The sequence below is a fragment of the Bufo gargarizans genome, chromosome 9, assembly GCF_014858855.1.
Source record: "Bufo gargarizans isolate SCDJY-AF-19 chromosome 9, ASM1485885v1, whole genome shotgun sequence".
In the NCBI taxonomy this organism is placed as follows: Eukaryota; Metazoa; Chordata; class Amphibia; order Anura; family Bufonidae; genus Bufo; species Bufo gargarizans.
Window position 1 is genome coordinate 29242631 of NC_058088.1, and position 26623 is coordinate 29269253.

The 26623-nt window shown below is 46.4% G+C and overlaps 1 protein-coding gene across 4 annotated transcripts in view; it reads right to left on the reverse strand.

Annotated features, from left to right (window-relative positions):
- Positions 1 to 1922: 1922 nt before the first annotated feature.
- TMLHE (trimethyllysine hydroxylase, epsilon) overlaps positions 1923 to 26623 on the reverse strand; it is a 61079-nt gene continuing 36378 nt past the window's right edge. For all 4 annotated transcript variants that reach the window (XM_044305964.1, XM_044305965.1, XM_044305966.1 and 1 more), the window contains 5 exons: positions 22930 to 23209; positions 22480 to 22599; positions 11499 to 11735; positions 4386 to 4524; positions 1923 to 2458 (listed from right to left, as the gene is read on the reverse strand). In XM_044305964.1, coding sequence (XP_044161899.1) covers positions 2327 to 2458; positions 4386 to 4524; positions 11499 to 11735; positions 22480 to 22599; positions 22930 to 23209 — 908 coding nt within the window. In that variant the 3' untranslated portion in view covers positions 1923 to 2326. The remainder of the gene's footprint in view (positions 2459 to 4385; positions 4525 to 11498; positions 11736 to 22479; positions 22600 to 22929; positions 23210 to 26623) is intronic.

Here is a 26623-nt window from a genome sequence, read left to right on the forward strand (position 1 = left end):
ATTAAATTAATGGTTATTAAATATGCCCCTTTATGCCTAATAGTACCTTTAAATCCTAAGCGCATCCGTACAATGCAGGCCGGGCGGGCGGCAGCGTAACTCCCTGATGTCACGTGCCTGCGCCGCCTACTTTATGAATGAAGCAGGCGGCGCAGGCAAGTGACGCGCCGCGCCGGCTGCCCGGCCTGCCGGCATTGTACTGAAGCGCTTAGGATTTAAGGTACTATTAGGAATAAAGAGGCATATTTAATAACTATTAATTGAATAAGACATATTATATTAGTATACTGGAGCGGCGGGGGATCTGTGGATGGCACAGTTATGGGCTGGGAGGGTCTGTGGATGACACATGTATAACAGTGCCATCCACAGATCCCCCCCCCCCCCTGTAACAGTGCCAGCCACAGATCCCCCCATAACAGTGTCTGTCATCCACAGTTCCCCCATAACAGTGTCCGTCATCCAGAGATCCCCCCATAACAGTGTCCGTCATCCACAGATCCCCCCATAACAGTGTCCGTCATCCACAGATCCCCCCATAACAGTGTCCGTCATCCACAGATCCCCAGTAATAGTGCCATCCACAGACCACCTAGTTCCAAACCCACAGCACACCTTTTGGTTAAAAATATTTTTTTTCTTATTTTCCTCCCCAAAAACCTAGGTGCGTCTTATACGCCGGTGCGTCTTATACGGCGAAAAATACGGTAAATAAAAAATACTGTCCGACCATAGCAGTCAGCACAAATGATTAAAACTCTTAAATAAAAAGGCAGTCCATTGTTAGTTTACTGCTGCTGTAAAGGGATGATGTTCTCAGCAGGGTAAGCCTCATTATCATAGTAGGTGTAGGATTGGAAAGACAGGTTGACATATATTAGACAGTCAAGGGCTGCAAAATGAACAGAACCTCCAAGTCAGCAGTTTATATAGACACTTATCATTAAACCAAGAAAAAAATCCTTAAACCGCTAAACGAATATTGTTCAAAAACTGATCTCTTTATCAATATGCAAGCTATGCCATACGTGACAAAGAGACACATTCAAACAATTAAACAACCTGAATACAATGCAAAAATAAATGTATACTGATACACCTGAAGATAAATATGTGCTATTTACCAAAAATATGATTGCACCAGCAACAATCTGTGTTTGTAACTCTAAACAGTTTTGAAAAGAACTAACCGCCATCGCAAAAACCTATACTGACCCAAGTGAATTATGTCTGGTCAGCCGAAAATGTTCTCTATATCACCCTCCAATGAGCCTTTTGGCACATGCTTTCTTTGGGAGTGTGGCTAATGCATTACATTTATGGCATTCATATGGCATAAATATTTGTGTGTCAATATACACTGAGGTTTTGTATTATATTCAGTTTTTAGACACTCTCTATAGTTTGACTACTCTCTACTGTCCTATGTTTAAATACAAGTCCACAGTGGAACAGTTCATTAATAAGTGTAATGTGAGAATCCCTGACCAGCCACAGCATAGGGGGAGGTGTGGTGATCTAACTGAGTCATCAACCTACTTCTCCCTGATCTGAGTGCTGGCCTGAGAAAAAGTGTTATACGAGGCATGCTTAAATTCTAGACAGGAAACTAAAGACCCTGGAAAGGAAGCAAAATACACGGAGTGACTTAAAAAAAATATATATCCTGAAACTGGTCCACTCAAAAAAAAACAAAAAAAACATAGAATATTCCTATATACAGTACAGACCAAAAGTTTGAACACACCTTCTCATTCAAAGAAAAAATCCTTAACCGCTCATTTCAGGTGACTACCTCTTGAAGCTCATCAAGAGAATGCCAAGAGTGTGCAAAGCAGTAATCAAAAGGTGGCCACTTTGAAGAACCTAGAATATGACATATTTTCAGTTGTTTCACACTTTTTTGTTATGTATATAATTCCACATGTGTTAATTCATAGTTTTGATGGCTTCAGTGTGAATCTACAATTTTCATAGTCATGAAAATAAAGAAAACTCTTTGAATGAAAAGGTGTGTCCAAACTTTTGGTCTGTACTGTATGTAAATATGTGATAAAAATGTTGCTGGTGTTGTACCTTTAATAGAGATACTAATACAATGAAGATAAAAAATAATAATCTGTAAATTCATCTGATTATAATTAAAAAAATTTACATTAGAATAGGACTGTGAAGCATTGAGTAATAGAGACAATTACATTGGTAGATCATTCCTATGTTGACTTTCAAAGTCTGCCTGAGGCGAGTTCACAATGTACAATTCTGTAAGCCTTTGGTTATATTGTATTGTGTATATAGTGATGTCATTGCAATCTCTGCAATATATTCAGGCTTTAAGGCCCAGTAAACGTGCAGTGTTCAGGACATCATCCCGGGTGAGATAGCAACCACAAAGGTGTCTGAAACCTGTGAAGGACTCCCGTCCATGTAGTACCCTCCAATTATCCACAAATAGAACCTGAAAAGAGAGAAATCAGTTTAGGTTCAGGAGTATGAGCAACACAAGGAAACACAGATTCCAACCGTGGCCACCACACACACTAGAATAGAAGAGGACAATCTAATGGAGATCTAGTAAGAGCTTTCCAGGAGCCAACTTGACTTTTTTTTTTGTGACATGGCGATGGTTACAGACATCAACTGAAGATAGATGTCAGTAACAGATTTGGGGGTGCAAATCTCTAGGTTCATCTAGTACAAGGCTGGAAAAACCCATTCTATGGGCTTCAAAGAAAACACTAGGGATGAAATGTATTAAAGTCAAGACCTTGCTGTAACATCTTCGTCAGTGCTGTATAATTCAGTCCCAAAATTGGCCAAAGTGGTGCGATCTACAGTACTTTCTCCATCTCAAACGAGAAGATGATTAAACTATCACTATATTTTTAGAAGGTGGTAGGACCCTGGAGACCAGGGAAGATGCAAGAGCATGGAAAACTGCAAACTCCATGGTGAACAAATTGCCAAATTTATAGGCAACTACTGGTGGTCCTACCATAAGGGTTCAAGCTAGAAGTATAATCTGAATTACCATAGTAGTTAGTAGAGGGGTTTTATTCAGTAAAGGAGTTGTCTCTCAACTTCTCACATAGACATTCTTTTGGTGTATAATCCACGGCTTGAATTTTTTTTTTTCCAAGTAAGGGCTCATGCTGTTGCATCAGTGACATGACCTTCTGGCTCCTGACCTCAACTTGTATTTGACCTCGATCTTGTGTAATCCTTTTGTATTTACGTGATCTCCCGGCTCCTGACCTCGATTTGTATTTGACCTTGATCCCGTGTTATTCCTTTGTACTGACGTGACCACCTGGCACTTGACGTCGGCTTCCATTGTGTTCTGATTTTGCCTACGGTTTGTTGTTTGCTTTGTTTCTATCCAGCCTGGCAGCTTACCTTTCTGTCTTAGTCTCTTGTTTTCTTCCACCTTGTTCCCTTTCTGTAGGCCCCTGCACGTACTTAAGTCAGGGACTGCCATTCAGTTGTGCACCATCCGTTAGGACGGACCGTGCAAGTAGGTAGGGATAGTGGTGTGGGTGGAGCTCAGGCCTGCACTTATCCCTACCGTTTGTGACATCATGGGCAATAGGGTAGTGGTTGACTTGTGGGGAAGTTCTAATGTTACTTTCATCAAATAATTACATATAATGTATATCATTAGATATAATATTTACATATAAAAAAGATATAAAAGATTGCCAATAACAGCAGCACTACAACAAAAGCCAAAATTCACTAAAGGTCATTCGATATTTTAAAATATTGCTAGAAATGATATAACTTGTGATAGTGGTTTGCATATCTCCTAACAGCCTTGTTTTTCACAGGACAGCGCAAAAGTGGGTGTCTCAGTGCATTGGGTCTCCCTAATGTCCCATGAACGGAGATTAACAAAAATTGTGTCATATTCAATATTATGGAGGAACCATTGCTCCCAGTTGACTATATCAATATGATGCTGTACAAAGCACCATATGGCGGCACATGTGGTGCCTATAAGTGAGACAGAATATACAGACAGCTCCACTTCCTGCTCTGCATAAAACCCCCAATGTGGCATCCTGTGAAGCTGAGGTGCACCTAGCCTTTCTGCTGCCTGAGGCAAAAATTGAAACGGCCCTAATTTAAGGCATATTGTGATACAGTTGAGTAGGCAATTATTGGGAGGGAATGGTTCCGGATAGTTGCCTGCTGATTCTGTCCTTGTAAAAGGCAAATTATAGCAATAGCCACCAAAATATTATAGAGGTAAAAAGATCCAATCTAATACCAGATTACTATAGTGGATGTACAAAACAAAGACCAGTACATACAAAAAATTTACCTTTTTGTGCCCTAAGACAGTGTTCAATGGCTTCACATTTATCGGTTTCCCCTCCACTCACCTTGCCCGGCTTTAGTTTCACCCACAGCTCATTCTCAGGCTTCCTCAGTTCAGTGGTGAGGACGCGATGTGCGGAATACCATCGCCGCACAAGATCGTAGGGCACTGTGTTAATGACAGCGCGGTCATAGTTGTTGTACCTGAAAAAAAGAGAAGAAAAGGGTAAATTACTCTTACCGGTAATTGGATTTTCCAATAGCCTCCACAACGGCATTCACAGGAGGGTGTCCCCGCCTCCAGGACGGGAAACAACGAGGAAGCACAGGATTTAAGGAGCCTCCTCCCCTTACCTTACCAGTCAATAAGAGAGGACACAGAAGTGATGCATAACAAATTATATATTATAGTAAACAAATTACATCATTCATTTACATTTAAAGCTTGGGAGGGAACCCAATGCCGTTGTGGAGGCTATTGGAAAATCCAATTACCGGTAAGAGTAATTTACCCTTTTCCCCGGCGCCTCCACAACGGCATTCACAGGAGGATTAACAGAGTAATCAATATTAGGGGGGGGCCACAATAGATAGGACCTCACGACCAAAGGACAAGTCCTGGTCCCTTACTACATCTAGCTTATAGTGCCGAAAAAAAGTCATAGGGTTGGCCCATGTGGCGGCCCTGCAGATCTGTTCCAGAGGGACTGCTTTCGTTTCTGCCCAGGATGAGGCTACTGCCCTTGTAGAATGAGCCTTTAGTACCTCTGGTGGCTGACAGTTCTTGGTAACATAGGCAGAGGATATTATGTTCCTAATCCACCTAGCTATGGTTGACTTGCTAGCCGCTTGCCCCTTATTAGGGCCCTGAAATTGCAAAAAGAGGTGGTCCGATTTTCTAAGCGGTTTAGTGGCTTGAAGGTAAGAAAGGACTGATCTCCTAACGTCCAGATTATGGAGAGTACCCTCCGAATCATTAGAAGGAGACTGGAAAAAAGAAGGTAGGGAGACTTCCTGCTCACGATGAAATCTGGATACCACCTTTGGGAGAAAGGCCGGACAGTGCCTGAGGATTATACGATCATCCAGAATTGTAAGATAGGGAGGCTTGCAAGAGAATGCTTGAATTTCCCCCACTCTTCTGGCAGAGGTTATGGCAACTAAAAAAACCGTCTTCATGGTGCGGAGCCTTAGAGGGATATCATCAATTGGCTCAAACGGAGGAGTAGTGAGAGCAGAAAGAACCAGGCCCAAATCCCAGGGAGGAACCACCGGACGAGGGAGGATCGAAGTTCTTCCTGCCCCCCTCAAAAAACGTTTGATCAGAGGGGAATCTGCTAGTTTTACGTCCAGGAAGGCGCTGAGCGCGGAAATCTGAACCTTTAGAGTTGATGGGCGGAGGCCTTTTTCTAGCCCCGCTTGCAGGAACTGGAGGACCTGAGGAATATCAGGAAAATCTACACTTCCCAAGAAGGACAAAAAAGCATTCCAGGTTCTCAGGTAGATCCGGGAAGTTACCGGTTTCCGGCTTTTGAGCATCGTGGAGATGACTGCGTCCGACAGGCCCTTCCGTTTTAGCAGGAGGCGTTCAGATTCCAGGCCGTCAAACTGAGTTGATTTACACTGGGGTGATTTATTGGTCCCTGGTGGAGTAGGTCCGGGATTGATGGCAGTGTCCAATAAACACCGGCTGACAGTCTGAGCAGGAGTGGAAACCAAGCCCTTCTTGGCCAGAAGGGGGCCACCATAATTACATGGACCCCTTCTTCCTGAGCCTTTACCAGGACTCTTGAAATGAGGCTGAATGGAGGGAAGGCATAAAGGAGCTGTTTTGGCCACGGCCTGGAGAGGGCGTCTAGCCATACCGGATGATCCATTTGCAAGAGGGAACAGAACTTTCTGACCTGCTTGTTGCTTTTGGTGGCGAACAGATCTAACACTGGGGTCCCCCACATTTGGCAAATCTGGCTGAAGACGTGGTGATTTAAGGACCATTCGGCCTCCCTTAAGAGGTGTCGACTGAGATAATCGGCCACCATGGCGTCTGTTGTAATGACCATGACATCTCTTGGGCGCCAGTGAACCCCTACGCTCAGGTTCCCTTTTACTCTCCACCAGGTTAGTGACTGTTTTACCTGTCTGGGAACGTGAACCTTTCTGTCTAGAGATGAGTTCTTTCCGTCCCATGAAGATAGGAGAAAGGCCTGAAGGACTCTTGTGTGACTCTGGGCCCACCTTACTGACGAGATTGCGGCTGTTAGCAGTCCCAGCACCGCCATGATGTCTCTTATCGAGGACCGATCTTTGCTGGAAAAAAGAGACACTGTCTGGATTAAGTGAGACTGTTTGTCTTGAGGAAGAAAAGACATTAGACGCCTTGAGTCCAACAGCACCCCTAAAAACACTTTTTCCTGACTGGGGATAAGGTCTGATTTTTTGGGATTTATTATCCACCCTAGAGTTGTAAGGCAGTCCTGGATTTGTTTGAGACGTGAATGTAGAAGTTGGCGCGACTCTGCAAACACCAGAAAGTCGTCCAGGTATGGGACGATCTGTACCCCCTGAAGGTGAAGGAACTTCATGACATCTGACATTATTTTTGAAAAAACTCTGGGGGCAGAGGATAGGCCGAAAGGAAGGGCTGTGAACTGAAAATGGGACAATCTTCCCTGATAATAAATTGCGATCCTCAGAAAACACTGGTGCCTGTGGTATATTGGGACGTGGTAGTAAGCGTCCTGAAGGTCGACGGTAGCCATAAAGCAGTCCTGCGGAAGGATCTGAGTGGTAGATTTTATGGTCTCCATTTTGAATCTTTTGTAAACGATGGACCTGTTTAAGGACTTCAAATTTATTATTAGGCGAAAGGAGCCGTTTGTTTTTTTTAATCAAAAATATAGGGGAATAGAAGCCTTTGCCGTGTTGTTCTTCCGGAACAGGGATGAGCACTCCTTTGAGGATTAAAGTAGTTATTTCTGACTCTAGGGATGCCTGTTTGTCGGGCTGTTGCCTTTGGTTGATACAAAAAAGACTTGGGGGTGGGGAAACAAACTCTAACTTTAGGCCTTCTCTTACGGTACGAGTGACCCAAGGGGAAGCGTGAATTCCTTGCCAGGCGGAGGAGAATTGCTTTAGTCTGCCTCCTACCTGGGTTGGCGTGTCACTGGGTAGGGCGGGTAGAGGCTTCTGGCTTAGAAAGGTATCCTCTTCCTCTACCCCTAGAAGGTTGCCATCTTTTTGAGCCGTCCCTTTTACTTTGATCAGATCTTGCCCTTTTTTGACTTTGAAAGGAGCGTCTCTGTTGGTAATAACGGTTATCAGAGGGGAAACCTTTTTTCCTATCGGAGGCCTTCTCCAGAATGTCGTCCAGAGCGGAGCCAAACAATCTATCCCCCTCACATGGGATGGAGCACAGGCGGTTTTTAGAACCTGCGTCCCCAGTCCATGAACGGAGCCATACTGCCCTACGGGTCGCATTGGCTAGAGCACTGCTTCTTGCAGAGAGTCTAACCAAGTAGGCCGAGGCGTCTGCTAAAAAATTGGATGCTCTTTTCAGGGAGGGAAGGGAGTTTAAGATCTCCTCTCTGGACGTACCCCCCGACAGATTGCTCTCAAGCTGGTCTAGCCAAACCGAGAGGGTTCTGGCCGTACAAGTGGACGCTATGCTGGGGCGCAACATCGCTGTATTTGTCTCCCAGGATTTCCTTAATAGGTTTTCACATTTTTTGTCCATTGGGTCTTTCAGGAGACCCATATCCTCAAAGGGCAGCGAGGATTTTTTAGAAATACGGGCCACTGGCGCATCTATTCTGGGAGTTTTGTCCCACAAATCAGAGTCAGATTCCGAAAAGGGGTACTTGCGCTTAAAGGCGGCCGAGACAGTCCACCTTTTATCAGGATCCCTCCATTCCCTGGAAATAAGGGCTTTGATGTTATTGTGGATGGGGAAGGATCTCTTCTTTTTCTCCCCCAAGCCCTGAAAGATTTGATCGTGAAGGGACTGAGTCTCTTTAACATCTTCTAATCCCAGGGTAGATTTAATATCCTTCAGTAGGGACTGTGTTTCCTCAGGAAAGCACATAGGCCTCCCTGCGGCCTCCTCAGAGGATAAGGAGACCTGATCATCCTGCAACTCCCCTTCATCCAGATCCACTTGTTCTGATATTTCCAGATTTAGGGAACGGGAAGGCCCAGGGGAAGGCGCCAGTTGTCTAGAGTCAGCTGCAGCCTTAATCTCCTCTCTAATGAGGGTTCGCATGGACTCCACGAAGGAAGGGGATTCTTCAGCGATAACCCTTTCAATACATCTAGGGCAGAGGGACTTTTTTGGGTCCGACACCAGGCCCTTACGGCAACCACCACACTTCCTGCGCCCCGAATCCCCTTTGGCTTTAAGCTTCCTGGACTCACTGTCCTAAAGGGAATAAAACAAACTTTGTATAGGCCAAAGAGGGACCCGGAGTAAGGGTGGTGAAGGGTCAGTATAGTAAAACTACGGACACCCAGCGTGTAGGGGGGGGGGGGGGGGAGGTACGGGATCCCACAACCTGTATATACCTATTGCTAGGAAGACATAAGGAAATAGGGATTACTCCCCCCCGGGAGGAGGCTTACCGGGCTGAGGGCCGAGACAGCGGGATCACCGGAGCGTTTGGACGACTCTCTGTCGCTGGAAGGCATCTCTGCAGATCACCGGCGTAGGAGGATGTGATGCTCTTTTTAAATTTCCCGCCGCGCGCAGGAGCGTCCCACGAGAACCTCTTGCCCAAGGAGATCTCGCTCCGCTGACGTCACCACGCCAGATCCCGCGCTAGTTCCGACGGACTCGCAAGCCCGGGGATGCCTGAAGACAGGGCTTACTCCGCAGGATCGAGGAGGGGAGGCAATGCGTCCCCGGAGTCCCCCAATCCCTGCACCGACCCTCCTGAACAACAGGGAAAGGACCAGGCCGGTGCGGTATCCAATTTCCTGGATAACCCCAGGAGCGGCTTCCACGCACGTCCGAGGACAGGAAACAACGACTGGTAAGGTAAGGGGAGGAGGCTCCTTAAATCCTGTGCTTCCTCATTGTTTCCTGTCCTGGAGGCGGGGACACCCTCCTGTGAATGCCGTTGTGGAGGCGCCGGGGAAAAATACAATTAAAATGTACAGTGGTCATTTTCTGGTGATGTAATGGAATATACAGTCAACCGTTCCTGAGGTTCTGTGACACATACAGAGCGCCCTGTAACCAAACTGCAAACAGGACTCCATGCCACCTTGTGATATACACAGTGCCCACTCCGTGATAATATGGTCATACATCCAGTGGTAGTTTGCAGCAGTACCGTGTACAGACAGACCTTGCTACCTGCGGCATTCCTCGTCACCCAGTGTCACATCCAACGTATTGCTTACCTTCTCCATCGCTTGCCCTTTGTGCCTGTGCTGCTATAGTCCTCAGACTCACAGCTGCTCTACTCCCCGTTTCTCTGATATGAAGGTAAATGCTTTCAAGCAATCATAGGTGGCATTGCTGGTAGTAGTAATAGAGGATTCAAGAAGAGTTCCAATGGATTAGTAGGTACTTAGGATTTGTCAATATATTGTAGCGCTGTCCATATATTGTACACACTGATGTTGTTAGTAGTAGTAATAGAGGGTTCAAGAAAAATTCCAATGGCTTAGTAGGTACTTAGGATTTATGGATGTATTGTAGTGCTGTCTGCTACAAACAGATATCGTTGTTCAATTAAGGCCTCATGCACACGACCGTTGTTGTGTTCCGTTCCGCAAAATGGGGTCCGTTGTTCCGTGATCCGTTTCCGTGTGTCTTCCTTTATTTTTGGAGGATCACCAGACATAAAGCAAAGTAAAAAAAAGTCTAAGTCAAGTTTGCCATGCAAATGATAGGAAAAAACGGACACGGACGTACAGACGCGGATGATAATCTTGTGTGCCTACGCGTTTTTCGTGAAAAAAATAGGACAGGTTATATATATGGAACCACTGATCACGGACGCGGATGACAAACGGTGCATTAGCTGAGTTTTCAACGGATCCATTGAAAGTCAACGAGTCTGCAGAAAAACATGAAAAACGGAACAACGGACACGGAATGAAACAACGGTTGTGTGCATGAGGCCCCAACTACCTTTAGGCCACTGGAAGTCCCAATTTCCTATTTGCCCTACAGGGATTTCCAATATATTGATAACAGGTTTTGAGAATACTATTTCTTTCCTTGTCAGAAGTTTTTTAGGTGGATCTACCGTTTATAACTGAACTTAGTTTACCAGCAGTGGGCCCATAATATTATACAGGTTATATTATACTGTTATACATTGTATTTTAATTTATTTTATTATAATATTTTACTTTATCTTTTATCCGTTTGCGCATGTACCATTAATATTGCATTAATAATGTAGGTTAATTATTGATTATACCATCAATCATGTGTGTTTTGCCTTTTTTGATTAATACATTTTTAACATTAATAAATAATTCATTACAATTATTGTGGTCGGTCTAACGTTAATAATTCCACCCCAATGTATGTAAGGAAAGCTAACTGATATAATGGGCCTCATTTAGCAAAATTGTCTTTGTTGCCCATAGCAACCAATCAGAGCTCAGCTTTCATTCAGAACACTTTAATAAATGAAAGGTAAGCTTTGATTGGTTACTATGGGGAACTGCGGCAGTTTTCCTGTTAGACAGTTTTGATAAATGTGGCCCAATAGATGTACAGGGTGGCGCACGAAAAAGTAGCCCGCCTCCAATATCTCCAAATCAAACTGCCTAATAGTAAATCAGTCTTAGTTGCCCTTAGCAACCAATCAGAGCTCAGCTTTCAGTTCCTACAGGGCTATGAAAAAAATGAAAGCTGATTTACTATTAGGCAGTTTGATATTTGAGGTGGGCTATTTTTCCTTGGGTCACCCTGTATAATAAGCGCTTTAGTATTGAGAAAAGAAATAAACACTCAGAGGGAGATTTATCTAAACTGGTGTAAAAGAAAACTGACTTAGATGCCCCTGGCAACCAATAAGATTCCACCTTTCATTTTTCAGAGCTCTTTTGGATAATAAAAAGGTGGAATCTGATTGGTTGCTAAGGGCAACTAAGCCAATTTTCCTTTGCATCATTTTGGATAAATCTCTGAGGCGTTCAGGACCTGTGCAGTTGCCACTCACCTAATCATATAAAGCTCTTTATTCCAGGGATATACATTCAGTACTGGGCCAATGCCAACCATGTGGTTGTGGGATCCCCCAACGTTTTCAATGTACTCATGCTTTAGTGGGATATTGCTGAGGACGGCAAAGTCTTCAGGGTGATGTTGTCGCACTTGCTCGGCAGCATAGAAGCCGTCTACCAGGAGGGTGCGCCCGCCCGTACCTTCGTGTCGCAAGCAATGAAAAAGCTGCATTCTGCAACAGTGAAACATATACATTAACGGCACAAAATATAGTACTGTATGAGTGTAGTGCCCTGGAGCAGGGGTACTGTGAAGTCTGGACATTTGTGGACATTTTCCCCCAGGGGTGCACGCAGGGCTGGCGTCAGCACCTGGCATACCAGGGCCCACTGCTCCTGGGGGGGCCCACTATGCGCGCTCACTCCTGCAGCTGTGTCCTGGTCTTCATAAAACTGCCTGTCCTGAATTCTAGGGCAGCTTACTCCAGCAATGCAGATAATTTTCGCCATGTGCACTGCTGGGGTGGGGGCGGCCCCGGACTCAGAACAGGGTAGATGGAGTTTCCTACCGGACTAAAGGACCTTCCTGATGTCATCTGCCCATGTGACCAGTGGGGGAGGAGCCGGAGGAGCAGAGAGCTGTGTTCCTGTACAGACAGGAGCCTGGCTGGAATGTGGTGAGGCCTAGCTGTCCCTGTGCTGTGTGCCCCTGTGTGTGTCTAAGGCATTGCTTAGACTCCATACCACAGTCTAACCAGTGCCTAATGGGTTACAGTTTAGACCATCTTCTGGTACATGTTGATAATTCCATTTTAAACGCCATTCCATGTCCCCTCAGTACTGAGAATCAGAGGGAGTCCTATTAGAAGGTAAAAAAAGGTTGGAGCATAACTAAAGGTGGAACTCCCTTTTAATGTCCCCTAAAGGTGGACATACACATTAGATAGAAGTTGGTTGACGATCTCACCATCACACAGGTGTCTGTCCATATGTATGTGTCTGTCCCTGTGTGTGTGTGTGTGTGTCTGTCCCTGTGTGTGTGTGTGTGTGTGTCTGTCCCTGTGTGTGTGTGTGTGTGTGTCTGTCCCTGTGTGTGTGTGTCTGTCCCTGTGTGTGTGTGTGTGTGTGTCTGTCCCTGTGTGTGTGTGTGTGTCTGTCCCTGTGTGTGTGTGTGTGTGTCTGTCCCTGTGTGTGTGTGTTGTGTGTGTCTGTCCCTGTGTGTGTGTGTGTGTGTCTGTCCCTGTGTGTGTGTGTGTCTGTCCCTGTGTGTGTGTGTGTGGTGTCTGTCCCTTGTGTGTGTGTCTGTGCCTGTGTGTGTGTGTCTGTGCCTGTGTGTGGTGTGTGTCTGTCCATATGTATGTGTCTGTCCCTGTGTGTGTCTGTCCCTGTGTGTGTGTGTGTGTCTGTCCCTGTGTGTGTGTGTGTGTCTGTCCCTGTGTGTGTGTGTGTCTGTCCCTGTGTGTGTGTGTGTCTGTCCCTGTGTGTGTGTGTGTCTGTCCCTGTGTGTGTGTGTGGTCTGTCCCTGTGTGTGTGTGTGTCTGTCCCTGTGTGTGTGTGTCTGTCCCTGTGTGTGTGTCTGTCGCCGTGTCGTGTGTGTCTGTTCCTGTGTGTGTGTGTCTGTGCCTGTGTGTGTGTGTCTGTGCCTGTGTGTGTGTGTCTGTCCCTGTGTGTGGTGTCTGTCCCTGTGTGTGTGTGTGTGTGTCTGTCCCTGTGTGTGTGTGTGTGTGTCTGTCCCTGTGTGTGTGTGTGTGTCTGTCCCTGTGTGTGTGTGTGTGTCTGTCCCTGTGTGTGTGTGTCTGTCCTGTGTGTGTGTGTGTGTCTGTCCCTGTGTGTGTGTGTGTCTGTCCCTGTGTGTGTGTGTCTGTCCCTGTGTGTGTGTGTCTGTGCCTGTGTGTGTGTCTGTGCCTGTCCCTGTGTGTGTGTGTCTGTCCCTGTGTGTGTGTCTGTCCCTGTGTGTGTGTGTGTCTGTCCCTGTGTGTGTGTGTGTGTGTCTGTCCCTGTGTGTGTGTGTGTGTCTGTCCCTGTGTGTGTGTGTCTGTCCCTGTTGTGTGTGTGTCTGTGCCTGTCCCTGTGTGTCTGTGCCTGTCCCTGTTGTGTGTTGTTGTCTGTCCCTGTGTGTGTGTTGTGTCTGTCCCTGTGTGTGTGTGTGTCTGTCCCTGTGTGTGTGTGTGTCTGTCCCTGTGTGTGTGTGTGTCTGTCTCTGTGTGTGTGTGTGTGTCTGTCCCTGTGTGTGTGTGTGTTCTGTCCCTGTGTGTGTGTGTGTGTCTGTCCCTGTGTGTGTGTGTGTCTGTCCCTGTGTGTGTGTGCTGTGTCTGTCCCTGTGTGTGTGTGTGTGCTGTCCCTGTGTGGTGTGTGTGTCTGTCCTGTGGTGTGTGTGTGTCTGTCCCTGTGTGTGTGTGTGTCTGTCCCTGTGTGTGTGTGTGTGTCTGTCCCTGTGTGTGTGTGTCGTGCTGTCCCTGTGTGTGTTGCTGTCTGGTGTGTCTGTCCCTGTGTGTGTTGTGTCTGTCCTGTGTGTGTTGTGTCTGTCCCTGTGTGTGTGTGTGTGTCTGTCCCTGTGTGTGTGTGTGTCTGTCCCTGTGTGTGTGTGTGTCTGTCCCTGTGTGTGTGTGTGTCCTGTCCCTGTGTGTGTGTGTGTCTGTCCCTGTGTGTGTGTGTGTCTGTCCCTGTGTGTGTGTGTGTCTGTCCCTGTGTGTGTGTGTGTCTGTCCCTGTGTGTGTGTGTGTCTGTCCCTGTGTGTGTGTGTGTGTCTGTCCCTGTGTGTGTGTGTGTGCCTGTCCCTGTGTGTGTGTGTGTCTGTCCCTGTGTGTGTGTGTGTGTCTGTCCCTGTGTGTGTGTTGTGCCTGTCCCTGTGTGTGTGTGTGTCTGTCCCTGTGTGTGTGTGTGTCTGTCCCTGTGTGTGTGTGTGTCTGTCCCTGTGTGGTGTGTGTCTGTCCCTGTGTGTGTGTGTGTCTGTCCCTGTGTGTGTGTGTGTGTCTGTCCCTGTGTGTGTGTGTGTGTCTGTCCCTGTGTGTGTGTGTGTGTCTGTCCCTGTGTGTGTGTGTGTCTGTCCCTGTGTGTGTGTGTGTGTCTGTCCCTGTGTGTGTGTGTGTGTCTGTCCCTGTGTGTGTGTGTGTGTCTGTCCCTGTGTGTGTGTGTGTCTGTCCCTGTGTGTGTGTGTCTGTCCCTGTGTGTGTGTGTCTGTCCCTGTGTGTGTGTGTCTGTCCCTGTGTGGTGTGTCTGTCCCTGTGTGTGTGTGTCTGTCTGTGTGTGTGTGTGTGTATCTGTCCATATGTATGTGTCTGTCCCTGTGTGTGTGTGTCCTGTCCATATGTATGTGTCTGTCCCTGTGTGTGTGTGTGTCTGTCCGTGTGTGTGTGTGTGTCTGTCTGTCCGTGTGTGTGTGTGTGTCTGTCTGTCCGTGTGTGTGTGTCTGTCTGTCCGTGTGTGTGTGTGTCTGTCCGTGTGTGTGTGTGTGTATGTCCGTCCGTCCGTGTGTGTGTCTGTGCCTGTGTGTGTGTGTGCCCTGTCCCTGTGTGTGTGTGTGTGTCTGTCCCTGTGTGTGTGTGTGTGTGTCTGTCCCTGTGTGTGTGTGTGTCTGTCCCTGTGTGTGTGTCTGTGTCTGTCCCTGTGCGTGTGTCTGTGTCTGTCCCTGTGCGTGTGTCTGTGTCTGTCCCTGTGCGTGTGTCTGTGTCTGTCCCTGTGCGTGTGTCTGTCCCTGTGCGTGTGTGTCTGTGTCTGTCCCTGTGCGTGTGTGTCTGTGTCTGTCCCTGTGCGTGTGTGTCTGTGTCTGTCCCTGTGCGTGTGTGTGTGTGTGTCTGTCCCTGTGCGTGTGTGTGTGTGTCTGTCCCTGTGTGTGTGTGTGTGTCTGTCCCTGTGTGTGTGTGTGTGTCTGTCCCTGTGTGTGTGTGTGTGTCTGTCCCTGTGTGTGTGTGTGTGTCTGTCCCTGTGTGTGTGTGTGTGTCTGTCCCTGTGTGTGTGTGTGTGTCTGTCCCTGTGTGTGTGTGTGTGTGTCTGTCCCTGTGTGTGTGTGTGTGTGTCTGTCCCTGTGTGTGTGTGTGTGTGTCTGTCCCTGTGTGTGTGTCTGTCCATCCCTCTGTGTGTGTCTGTCCATCCCTCTGTGTGTGTCTGTCCATCCCTCTGTGTGTGTCTGTCCATCCCTCTGTGTGTGTCTGTCCATCCCTCTGTGTGTGTCTGTCCATCCCTCTGTGTGTGTCTGTCCATCCCTCTGTGTGTGTCTGTCCATCCCTCTGTGTGTGTCTGTCCATCCCTCTGTGTGTGTCTGTCCATCCCTCTGTGTGTGTCTGTCCATCCCTCTGTGTGTGTCTGTCCATCCCTCTGTGTGTGTCTGTCCATCCCTCTGTGTGTGTCTGTCCATCCCTCTGTGTGTGTCTGTCCATCCCTGTGTGTGTGTGTGTGCGCGCATCTGTCCCTGTGTGTGTGTCCTTGTGTGTATGTGTCTGTTCGCTACGTACAACTACGAGCACCGATGCCTTCTCAAACAGCTGATCGGCGGGGGTCCAGAGGATACGTCATCAGTTGAAAAATCCCAGAAAATCCCTTTAAAGGGAACCTGTCACCGGGATTTTGTATAAAGAACTGAGGACATGGGCTGCTAGATGGCCGCTAGCACATCCGCAATACCCAGTCCCCATAGCTCTGTGTGCTTTTATTGTGTAAAAAAACTGATTTGATACATATGCAAATTAACCTGAGATGAGTCCTGTCCCCGACTCATCTCACCTACAGGACCCATCTCAGGTTAATTTGCATATGTATCAAATTGTTTTTTTTACAAAATAAAAGCACACAGAGCTATGGGGACTAGGTATTGCGGATGTGCTAGCGGCCATCTAGCAACCCATGTCCTCAGCTCTATACACAAAATCCCGGTGACAGGTTCCCTTTAATATATAAAAAAGAAATGTGGTAATTTATCAAACTGGTGTAAAGTAGAACTGGCTTAGTTGCCCATAGCAACCAATCAGATTCGACCTTTCATTTTTGACAGCTCCTTTGGAAAATAAAAGGTGGAATCTGATGGTTGCTATGGGCAACTAAGCCAGTTCTACTTTACACCAGTTTGATAAATGACTCAAAAAAATGCTCAGTTTCTGTTTTAACTTCATAGATTACAATCTGCATGTGATGAACGATTTCCTGAAAAAAGCATCTATAGCTAACAAAAAAAACACTACGGAACCTAGACCACAAGACGCTCAAACCGTAAGACACATAATTAGTATTTCTTGTGACATTTGAGGGTTTAGTTATAACTCTTAGACTCATTGCAGGTCTGCTGCTGCGGATACAGTACCAACGACGTGGGTGCGATTTTCAGAAACCTCATCCACAAACTGCGAAAAAAAATCTGCAGTGTAAATAAACCTGAGCTGTGGATTTTAAATCAGTAGCATGCCAGTCCCTTCGCCCTGTGCCAGTCATTGCACTCAAGGCCGTCTTTACCAAGGGGCAAAAGGGGCAGCTGCCTCTTGAGCCCTGCTAGCTACGGCCCCGGGTGTCAAGTTGTCTGTGTACTTTAACGTTGTGATCTAGGACCTTAGATGACATCATCACCATGTGACCAGTAACCTAGCAATTACTGGTCACATGGCTATGAGGTCATCACAGGTCCTAGCAGGAGTGTTGCAGAAGTTAACTGTGGAGCTTTTTGTGTGTGAAGATTACATCAGAAAAAAGTGACAGGGGCTGTTATGTTAATATATTGTAAACTACTGTATAGTGGGGTGCTGTATATTGTGTGGGTGCCTGTATACTCTGGGGGGCTGTATATTGTGGTGGACTGTATACTGTGTGGTGGACTGTATACTGTGTGGGGCTGTATACTGTGGGGGGCCTGTATACTGTGGGAGCTGTATACTGTGTGGTGGGCTGTATACTGTGGGCTGTATACTATGTGGTGGGCTGTATACTGTGTGGTGGGCTGTATACTGTGTGGGGGGGGGGGCTGTATACTGTGTGGGGGGGGCTGTATACTGTGTGGGGGCCTGTATACTGTGTGGGGGCCTGTATACTGTGTGGGGGGGGCTGTATACTGTGGGGGGGGGGCTGTATACTGTGGGGGGCTGTATACTGTGTGTGGGGGGCTGTATACTGTGTGTGGGGGGCTGTATACTGTGTGTGGGGGGCTGTATACTGTGTGTGGGGGGCTGTATACTGTGGGGGGGGCTGTATACTGTGGGGGGGGGGCTGTATACTGTGGGGGGCCTGTATACTGTATGGTGGTCTGTATACTGTGTGGGGGGCCTGCATACTGTGTGGGGGGCCTGCATACTGTGGGGAGAGGACGTATACTGTGTGGTGGGCTGTATACTGTGGGGGGACTTATACTGTGTGGGGGGGCTGTATACTGTGTGTGGGGGGCTGTATACTGTGTGTGTGGGGGGCTGTATACTGTGTGTGTGGGGGGCTGTATACTGTGTGGGGGCCTGTATACTGTGTGGGGGCCTGTATACTGTGTGGGGCCTGTATACTGTGTGGGGCCTGTACAGGGAGTGCAGAATTATTAGGCAAATGAGTATTTTGACCACATCATCCTCTTTATGCATGTTGTCTTACTCCAAGCTGTATAGGCTCGAAAGCCTACTACCAATTAAGCATATTAGGTGATGTGCATCTCTGTAATGAGAAGGGGTGTGGTCTAATGACATCAACACCCTATATCAGGTGTGCATAATTATTAGGCAACTTCCTTTCCTTTGGCAAAATGGGTCAAAAGAAGGACTTGACAGGCTCAGAAAAGTCAAAAATAGTGAGATATCTTGCAGAGGGATGCAGCACTCTTAAAATTGCAAAGCTTCTGAAGCGTGATCATCGAACAATCAAGCGTTTCATTCAAAATAGTCAACAGGGTCGCAAGAAGCGTGTGGAAAAACCAAGGCGCAAAATAACTGCCCATGAACTGAGAAAAGTCAAGCGTGCAGCTGCCAAGATGCCACTTGCCACCAGTTTGGCCATATTTCAGAGCTGCAACATCACTGGAGTGCCCAAAAGCACAAGGTGTGCAATACTCAGAGACATGGCCAAGGTAAGAAAGGCTGAAAGACGACCACCACTGAACAAGACACACAAGCTGAAACGTCAAGACTGGGCCAAGAAATATCTCAAGACTGATTTTTCTAAGGTTTTATGGACTGATGAAATGAGAGTGAGTCTTGATGGGCCAGATGGATGGGCCCGTGGCTGGATTGGTAAAAAGCAGAGAGCTCCAGTCCGACTCAGACGCCAGCAAGGTGGAGGTGGAGTACTGGTTTGGGCTGGTATCATCAAAGATGAGCTTGTGGGGCCTTTTCGGGTTGAGGATGGAGTCAAGCTCAACTCCCAGTCCTACTGCCAGTTTCTGGAAGACACCTTCTTCAAGCAGTGGTACAGGAAGAAGTCTGCATCCTTCAAGAAAAACATGATTTTCATGCAGGACAATGCTGCATCCCACGCGTCCAAGTACTCCACAGCGTGGCTGGCAAGAAAGGGTATAAAAGAAGAAAATCTAATGACATGGCCTCCTTGTTCACCTGATCTGAACCCCATTGAGAACCTGTGGTCCATCATCAAATGTGAGATTTACAAGGAGGGAAAACAGTACACCTCTCTGAACAGTGTCTGGGAGGCTGTGGTTGCTGCTGCACGCAATGTTGATGGTGAACAGATCAAAACACTGACAGAATCCATGGATGGCAGGCTTTTGAGTGTCCTTGCAAAGAAAGGTGGCTATATTGGTCACTGATTGTTTGTTTGTTTTGAATGTCAGAAATGTATATTTGTGAATGTTGAGATGTTATATTGGTTTCACTGGTAAAAATAAATAATTGAAATGGGTATATATTTGTTTTTTGTTAAGTTGCCTAATAATTATGCACAGTAATAGTCACCTGCACACACAGATATCCCCCTAAAATAGCTAAAACTAAAAACAAACTAAAAACTACTTCCAAAAATATTCAGCTTTGATATTAATGAGTTTTTTGGGTTCATTGAGAACATGGTTGTTGTTCAATAATAAAATTAATCCTCAAAAATACAACTTGCCTAATAATTCTGCACTCCCTGTATACTGTGTGGGGCCTGTATACTGTGTGGGTCTGTATAGTGTGGGGGCCTGTATAGTGTGTGTGGGGGGGGCTGTATAGTGTGTGTGTGGGGGGGCTGTATAGTGTGGGGGGCCTGTATAGTGGGGGGGGGGCTGTATATTGTGGAGTGCTATACTGCTGTACTGTATACTGTGGGGTCTGTATACTGTGGGTGCGGTATAGTGTGGAGTGCTATACCTCTGTACTGTATAGTGTGGGGGGCTGTATCGTGTATAGTTTGGGGTGCTGTATACAGTGAGGTGTTGTATACTGTGAGGTGTTGTATACTGTGGGCTGCTATACTGCTCTACTATATACTGTGGGGTACTGTATAGTGTGGGGTGCTATACTGTATACTGTGTGGTGCTGTATACTATAGGGTGCTATACTGCATACTGTGGGGTGCTGGGGTGCACTGTAACACTAGGGTGAGCCGAGCACTGGTCTCCTTCCTGCAGAGCGGTGCCCACTTCCAGCCTGAGCCCAGCTGCCCAGAGCACTGATCCTGAGCCGCTGGAGTCTTCAAAACTCGAAGTATTTACAGTCATTCACTGTACTCTACCAGGTGTGTGGGTTTTGTGTGTGTGTGTGTTGTGGTGGAGGGCGTGATTGCCTGCTAAGGTGTGGGAAGGCGGGATCCAGGGGGCCCAAGTAAATTTTTGTCCAGGGTCCAATCAATATTAAAGACGGCCCTGATTGCACTGGTTTCCCATACAGTACAGGATACAATTTAAAGTCCTCATTCTCACCCACAGTACTGCACTCCCTACATCTCCTCCCTCATCTCTGTCTCCCTCCCTACCCATGCTCTCCGTTCAGGTAATTACTTACGACTAACATCCACCATAATCCAAACCTCTCACTGCCGTCTCCAAGACTTCTCCTGAGCTGCACCACTTCTCTGGAATGCTCTACCTCAAGCAATTAGATTAATTCACAACACAATTTTAGTCTCTCCCTAAAAACACAAGTTAGCCTATCACATCCCCTAATCTAACTCTTATCCATTCACCGTCCCCACCACACCACCCATCAGAATCATTCTTCAGAACCTAATCCATCATCAAATGTCCATACCCCATGCACTCAGAAGCACTAAAGATATCAGCTGGTGATGGGCTCATGGAGCTGTATATCTACTCCCCTATTGAGTTAAGATGGCCGGACCATTGTCCAAATCAAACATTGCCCCTATCTCCTCCTAGATTGTAAGCTCTTGCGAGCAGGGCCCTCTTTCCTCTTGTTTGAGTTGTTGACTTGTCTGTTACTATGTTATTTATGACTCGGATTGTAAAGCGCTACGAAATATGTTGGCGCTATATAAATAAAGATTATTATTATTAGAGGGTGAAACCCACAGCAAAATTTACAACTAATCTACGGAGGAAATTCTGCTGTGGAATCAATGCACAATCCACAGCAGAAATGATGCTGCAGAAAATTCGTCCCCCATGTGGCCGTACCTTTGCATTACACTTTCTGATGGAAAGCTTCAGTTCCTGTATGTGTAGATTTAAATGATACTTCTCTATGTACGCCGCTGGGTGTAAGGGCCCCATAGCAAGTATCAAACCAGGCCCCCACACAGGACAGAAGGGTTTCAGCCTAAACCCATTTCAATGACCCTTGGGCCATTTTTCCACTGCCTTGTTTGCTAAAAGTTGTTCCTTTAGAGAGGGTAGAGTCCTGACCAATTTTTCACCCCTAGTAGAAGAGGAGATGATCCCAACTGAGCCCCATAGCAGTCGCATTGTTTGCCACTATGCTATTTACGCCCCAGGATACACCACTAGGATGAGTTTAGAAGCTCACTGCCTACTGTAGAAGCAAACTCCCCCTAGTGGTGGCTGCTGGTAACAGCCAGAATATCACAATTTCATTATATGTCTATACCGGAAATTTGAAGCTATGTATCAGAAAACCACTATTTTTTTTTGCACTGCTATATTCTGCAGCGCTTTACAGGCAATAACATGAAGCTGTTCCCATGGGGCCCACAATCTAAGCTATAGAGGAATATTAAGAAATAAATGAGCGCAGGGCATTTAGGGTAAAAATAAAATGGGATCATTGTGCATGAATGGTGAGGAGGGGAATTGTCCCTATCACTTACTGTCAATGGTAGATCCCGTATTATCTAGATATAGGTGTTACCTCTCCTCGCAATCCTACCTGTTATGATAATGAGATGACTGCTGAGAAGTGATCTCTACAGAACAGTAAGTGTCAGTCTATTACGAGGCTCTGTGGTTAGTGTGTGAAAGCTGAAGCAACATTTTTGGTTCATTCCAGGAATTTAAAAGGGGCACTAAATGTAGAAAAAAGAACTACAAACTACTAGTAACACGGCATGCGGTTCACTTCTGCTGTGATCCTACTCTCTTGCATATTGCAGCATTGAGAAAAAAAAAAAAAAGTCTTCTATAGGCATCTCAGGAGGCATCCATTTTGCACTCCCCTCCAAACAGTTGTGTGACTAGGAATCCTCTTGCAGAAGCAGAAAGTTCCCCCCCGAGATCAGGAAATAAGCCCTGCCCCATAAGATGGATTTTATCTAAAAATAGAGGGGATTAGGGGGCACTTAAAGAGTATCAGTCTTGTGAAAATCGGTTATAGCGTTCCTGAGAATAAGAGGTGTTTAATCTTCATGCATGCAAGTGAGGGATTTAGTGCACCGAGGGTTGGGGCCTCCTTTGATGTTCGCCACACCCGTCAGTGCACTGAACCCTTTACATGCATAAAGAATACAAGTATTTTTGGGAACTCCACAGCGCTTTTCACAAGACAGGTACCATTTTAATCAGCAGGATCAACCCTCCCAGGCAGTATGCCTGGATTAATATTATTGATCCTGATGACAGATGCTCTTTAAGTCCAGTTGTGGTCTTATAATTTCCAAATAAAGTTCACTCACCCACAAGGCTCTTGGAAGTACGTGGTGTCTGTATGACGATCCAGAGCGAGTTTGGTATACGCCGTGTCTCCCCGTGAGAAATCAGATTTGAGGTCCCACATTTTACCATAAATAGTTTCCCTGAAGAAATTGTAAATGTAGTATTAAATAATGATAGTAATGTACATTAACCAGCAGCATAATAACACATGCAGTCAGCAAGAGAGATAGATAGATAGATAGATATAAAAAATAAAAATAAAAAATGTTTGGACAAGTCATCAGTCCAAAAAAAAAAATGTTGAGAGTTTTGAAGATTTAGGTGACAGTGCCCCCTAGTGGTTAATAAATAAAAAATGCTAATTTATCGTCAGTGTTCTACATCCCGGTTATCAGTATAAGGCCTCATGCACACGGCTGTTGACCGAGGTACGTAGTTCAGTAATATATAAGGTCCATAGATTACGTTACCGGATGTGACTAATTCTCTCTGCCACATTTTCGGTGTCTTCTTGGGTGGCTGGAACATCATCTACAAAAGCAATACCATAAAGGAGGAAATTGCGCAGAAAGTCTCTCAACCCCTCGTTTGTCTCCAGGAAATCCAGGTAACTGACGGCCGGGACGTTTGCCTCCTTATAGATCTCGTCATTCCACAGTATCCTCGGCTGCACGAGCTGCTGCGTCTGTCCTTCATAGCTGTTCTGGGACAACCATTCCAAGCCATAACGAGTCATGTGACCATCCGGCCCTGCGAAAGGGAACAGGGAAATATGCAGTACGGCGTTTAGGTGGCTTTCTGTATGGATGTACGTACAATAGGCTATATAGATTGTGCAGCATACAGAGGGCTTACAGTGACCCCTCAGTCTACAGTAAAAGTCTGGCTATGCCTAGCTAATGTACAGTAATTATACCCGGTGCCCTCCTTCTGAAAACTGCCGCCTGTCCGTTCCAAGCCTTGTTTGCATACCTGCAAAATGGCCACCAGTCTTAGACTACACTAAACGCAGTGTATTGTGGAAGTCTGAGACGTCCCCTTGTTAGCTACTAGGGGATAAAGGGGACTTGATGAAGTCATAACCATGTTATAAGTCTCATGTGCTGCCTGAGGAGGCTCATGTAGATCTTTCCTTCTCATGAGCAGGTTACGGAGATGTGTGCACTTGATGAGACTGAGAAACACACATATGCATACCCTCCAACTTTTTAAAAGCCCAAGGAGGAACAACATCTGTAAATATTTTGACACCAAACCATGCCTTTAACTCTACCCAATGCCCTCTGTTTCCTTTTCTGCCTCCACACGGTAGTTATACTCCCTTTTGTGCCCATACACAGTAGATACAGCCCCTTAGTTTCCCATATACAGTAGTTATACTCCCTTAGTGCCCACACACAGTAGATACAGACCCTTAGTTGCCCATATACAGTAGTTATACCCCCTTTTGTGCCCATACACAGTAGATACAGCCCCTTAGTTGCCCATATACAGTAGTTATACCCCCTTTTTTGCCCATACACAGTAGATACAGCCCCTTAGTTGCCCATATACAGTATTTATACTTCCTTAGTGCCCACACACAGTAGATACAGCCCCTTAGTTGCCCATATACAGTAGTTATACCCCCTTAGTGCCCACACACAGTAGATACAGCCCCTTAGTTGCCCATATACAGTAGTTATACCCCCTTAGTGCCCCCACACAGTACTGCACACCTTGGTATTGGGGCTCTTGCTTGTTGTTGGCTGGCGTGCCCTTGATGTTAGATGTGTGTGGCGATAGGGTGCAAGGCAGGAGGCCTGGCGATGCAGGACAATAACCGTATTTGAGGGCAACAAATCCAAGGTACTTTATGGAGGTAGTCTTGGCAATTCAGAAACAAAGTCACTGGTAGTAATAAGTTCAGTTTTTCTCCAGAGCATGGGCTAACAAGCTGTAAGATGGCTGACTCGGAGACTCTCTCTCTGTATTGAATCGAAACAACTTCCCTAATCGGCCGAAAAGGTGTAAAATGTCTTTCACAATATGTACTGAAGTTTCCAGGCTGCAGAGTGCAGATCCTCAAACAGATGGCCAGTCCGTTATGAAAGTGTGGTGGGCACTGAAGCAATATACTCTCTACATAAACAGTAAGGTCTGTTGCCATAAACGTGGCCTGTCCTTGCACCAATCCTTTGTAATTGCAACCTGCAGTCTGTAAATACCTTCCTTCCTTCTCTCTGAGGCTTGCTGCTTGTTCTCAGCATGCAGGGATGGAGTATAGCAGTAACCCTCACACTGCACAGATACATGCAGCTCCTCACACCCCTGTTGCCTACCCCAGCTCTTTGCATCACAAACATGACTTAAAAATACATTAATCTATTAGCAATGATATTAACTCTTTAGCAGTGATCCTCTGGGTCACTGCACTCACACAGCTCCACATACACACAGCTCTGCACTGTATCTTTTATATAAACATATCTCTACACTGTGTACTTTATGCAGAGGTATGTATATGTGTAAAACATGCATTGCAGAGCTGTGCGTGTATAAATCATACAGTGCAGAGCTGTGTGTGTAATTAAAAGCTCTGTAGAGAAGTGTAGTGTCCCACTAGGCAAATGTGGGCACTACACAAGGGTTAATATGACCATCGTAAGGGATATGATGTTTTACGTGTTTTCCTATTGTCTGTGTATCTGGCCTGTTAGGGTGTAGTTCCTCCTCCTAGACATTAGAGGGAGCTAGGGAGCCCCTAATATATATAGTCAGGCCCAGACAGGAAAGTGTAGTGTAGTCCAGGGGACTAGTAAGTGCACACTAGCCAGCCTGTGGATATTGAGCCATAGTTAGCTCAGAAGATTTACACCAGGAGAAGGGTTTGCCTCCTGAGAGAAACCAAGTTCCCATAAGCAGAGCAGAGACAGTATTCCAGCTAAACAAAGGAGCTGAAGGGCAGAAGGATTATTTACCTAAAGCAAGGGATATATACCTGAGGAAGTTTTCTACCAAGGATAAAGCCAGCATTAGGGCATACAGGCCTTGGGACTGAGACAGCCAGGAGTTCTGAGGAATAGTGCACAGGATTTCTGAGGAAAAGGTGCAGCCTGGTCTGTAAGTGTTTTTTTACCCTCTGAGTATCTTGCAAAGAACATTGTACCTGCCATTATTGTGTAAGCCTGCTTATAACTGCTGCTGCCAAGTGGAACTGAACTTAAACTGTACAAAGTTGACTGTTTCAGTAAAGAAAGCTTGGTTCACCATAACATCGTGTTCCTCACTCATTACCACTATCATCGGTGTGCCACCGTTACAGACACTGGCGTCACGAATCTTAAAGGGACCTTGCCCCAGGCACATTAAACACCTGCAACATCTAGGGCACCTCACCCAACATCAGGCCTGGTCCCTACATACAGAGAGTGCCCCAGAGGACCCCTGTGCCAGCCTCTCCATCACTGTTGTACGCCTGCCCAGGGTCCCCCTACAAACTGTGAGTAACCCAGAGCAACCCTTGTATGCCTATTAACCGTGACCTCACATCGCAATACCCTGCAGGTCGGCGTACTGCAGAAGCACAGATGTGTATTTCTAAAGCTCATGAAGCACACACACTTCTGTTATCTGCACAGGAGAGCATTTTCATCCTTTCAAGACAGATCCACATGAACTTCCTCAGGCAACAGACTCCCCCCACACATAAGACTGATCACATGACCATGACATCTACCCAGGGAAGTGCCTCAGACTTCCTAAGTAGTGCTGAGCGGGACTTCGACTTTCTGGGAAAATTTGATTAGCCGGGAAGCCGAGTTTCCATTGTGGTAACAAATCGATTTTCCCTGAATGGCAGCAAAAAATGTATAAAAAAAATAAAAATCACTCTTACCTCATCGATTTGAGTGCAAAGAGCTGGCCACCGCCATCTTGATTGAAGAGCTAATGCAAATTCCTGTGTTCAGTGACGTATGACGTCACCACGCCGGCTGACGTGATGATGCCATTATGGGCCACGTGAGATTTCGCGCTAGATCTTAATCAAGATGGAGGCGGCCGTCTCTTCAAATGGATGAGGTAAGTATGAAATGGCGCCACTCTTGACCATGGGCCGTGTCAGATATTGCAGTTCAGCCCATTCAAAAGAATGCAGCCACGGACAAAAGTGGCTCTGTTTTT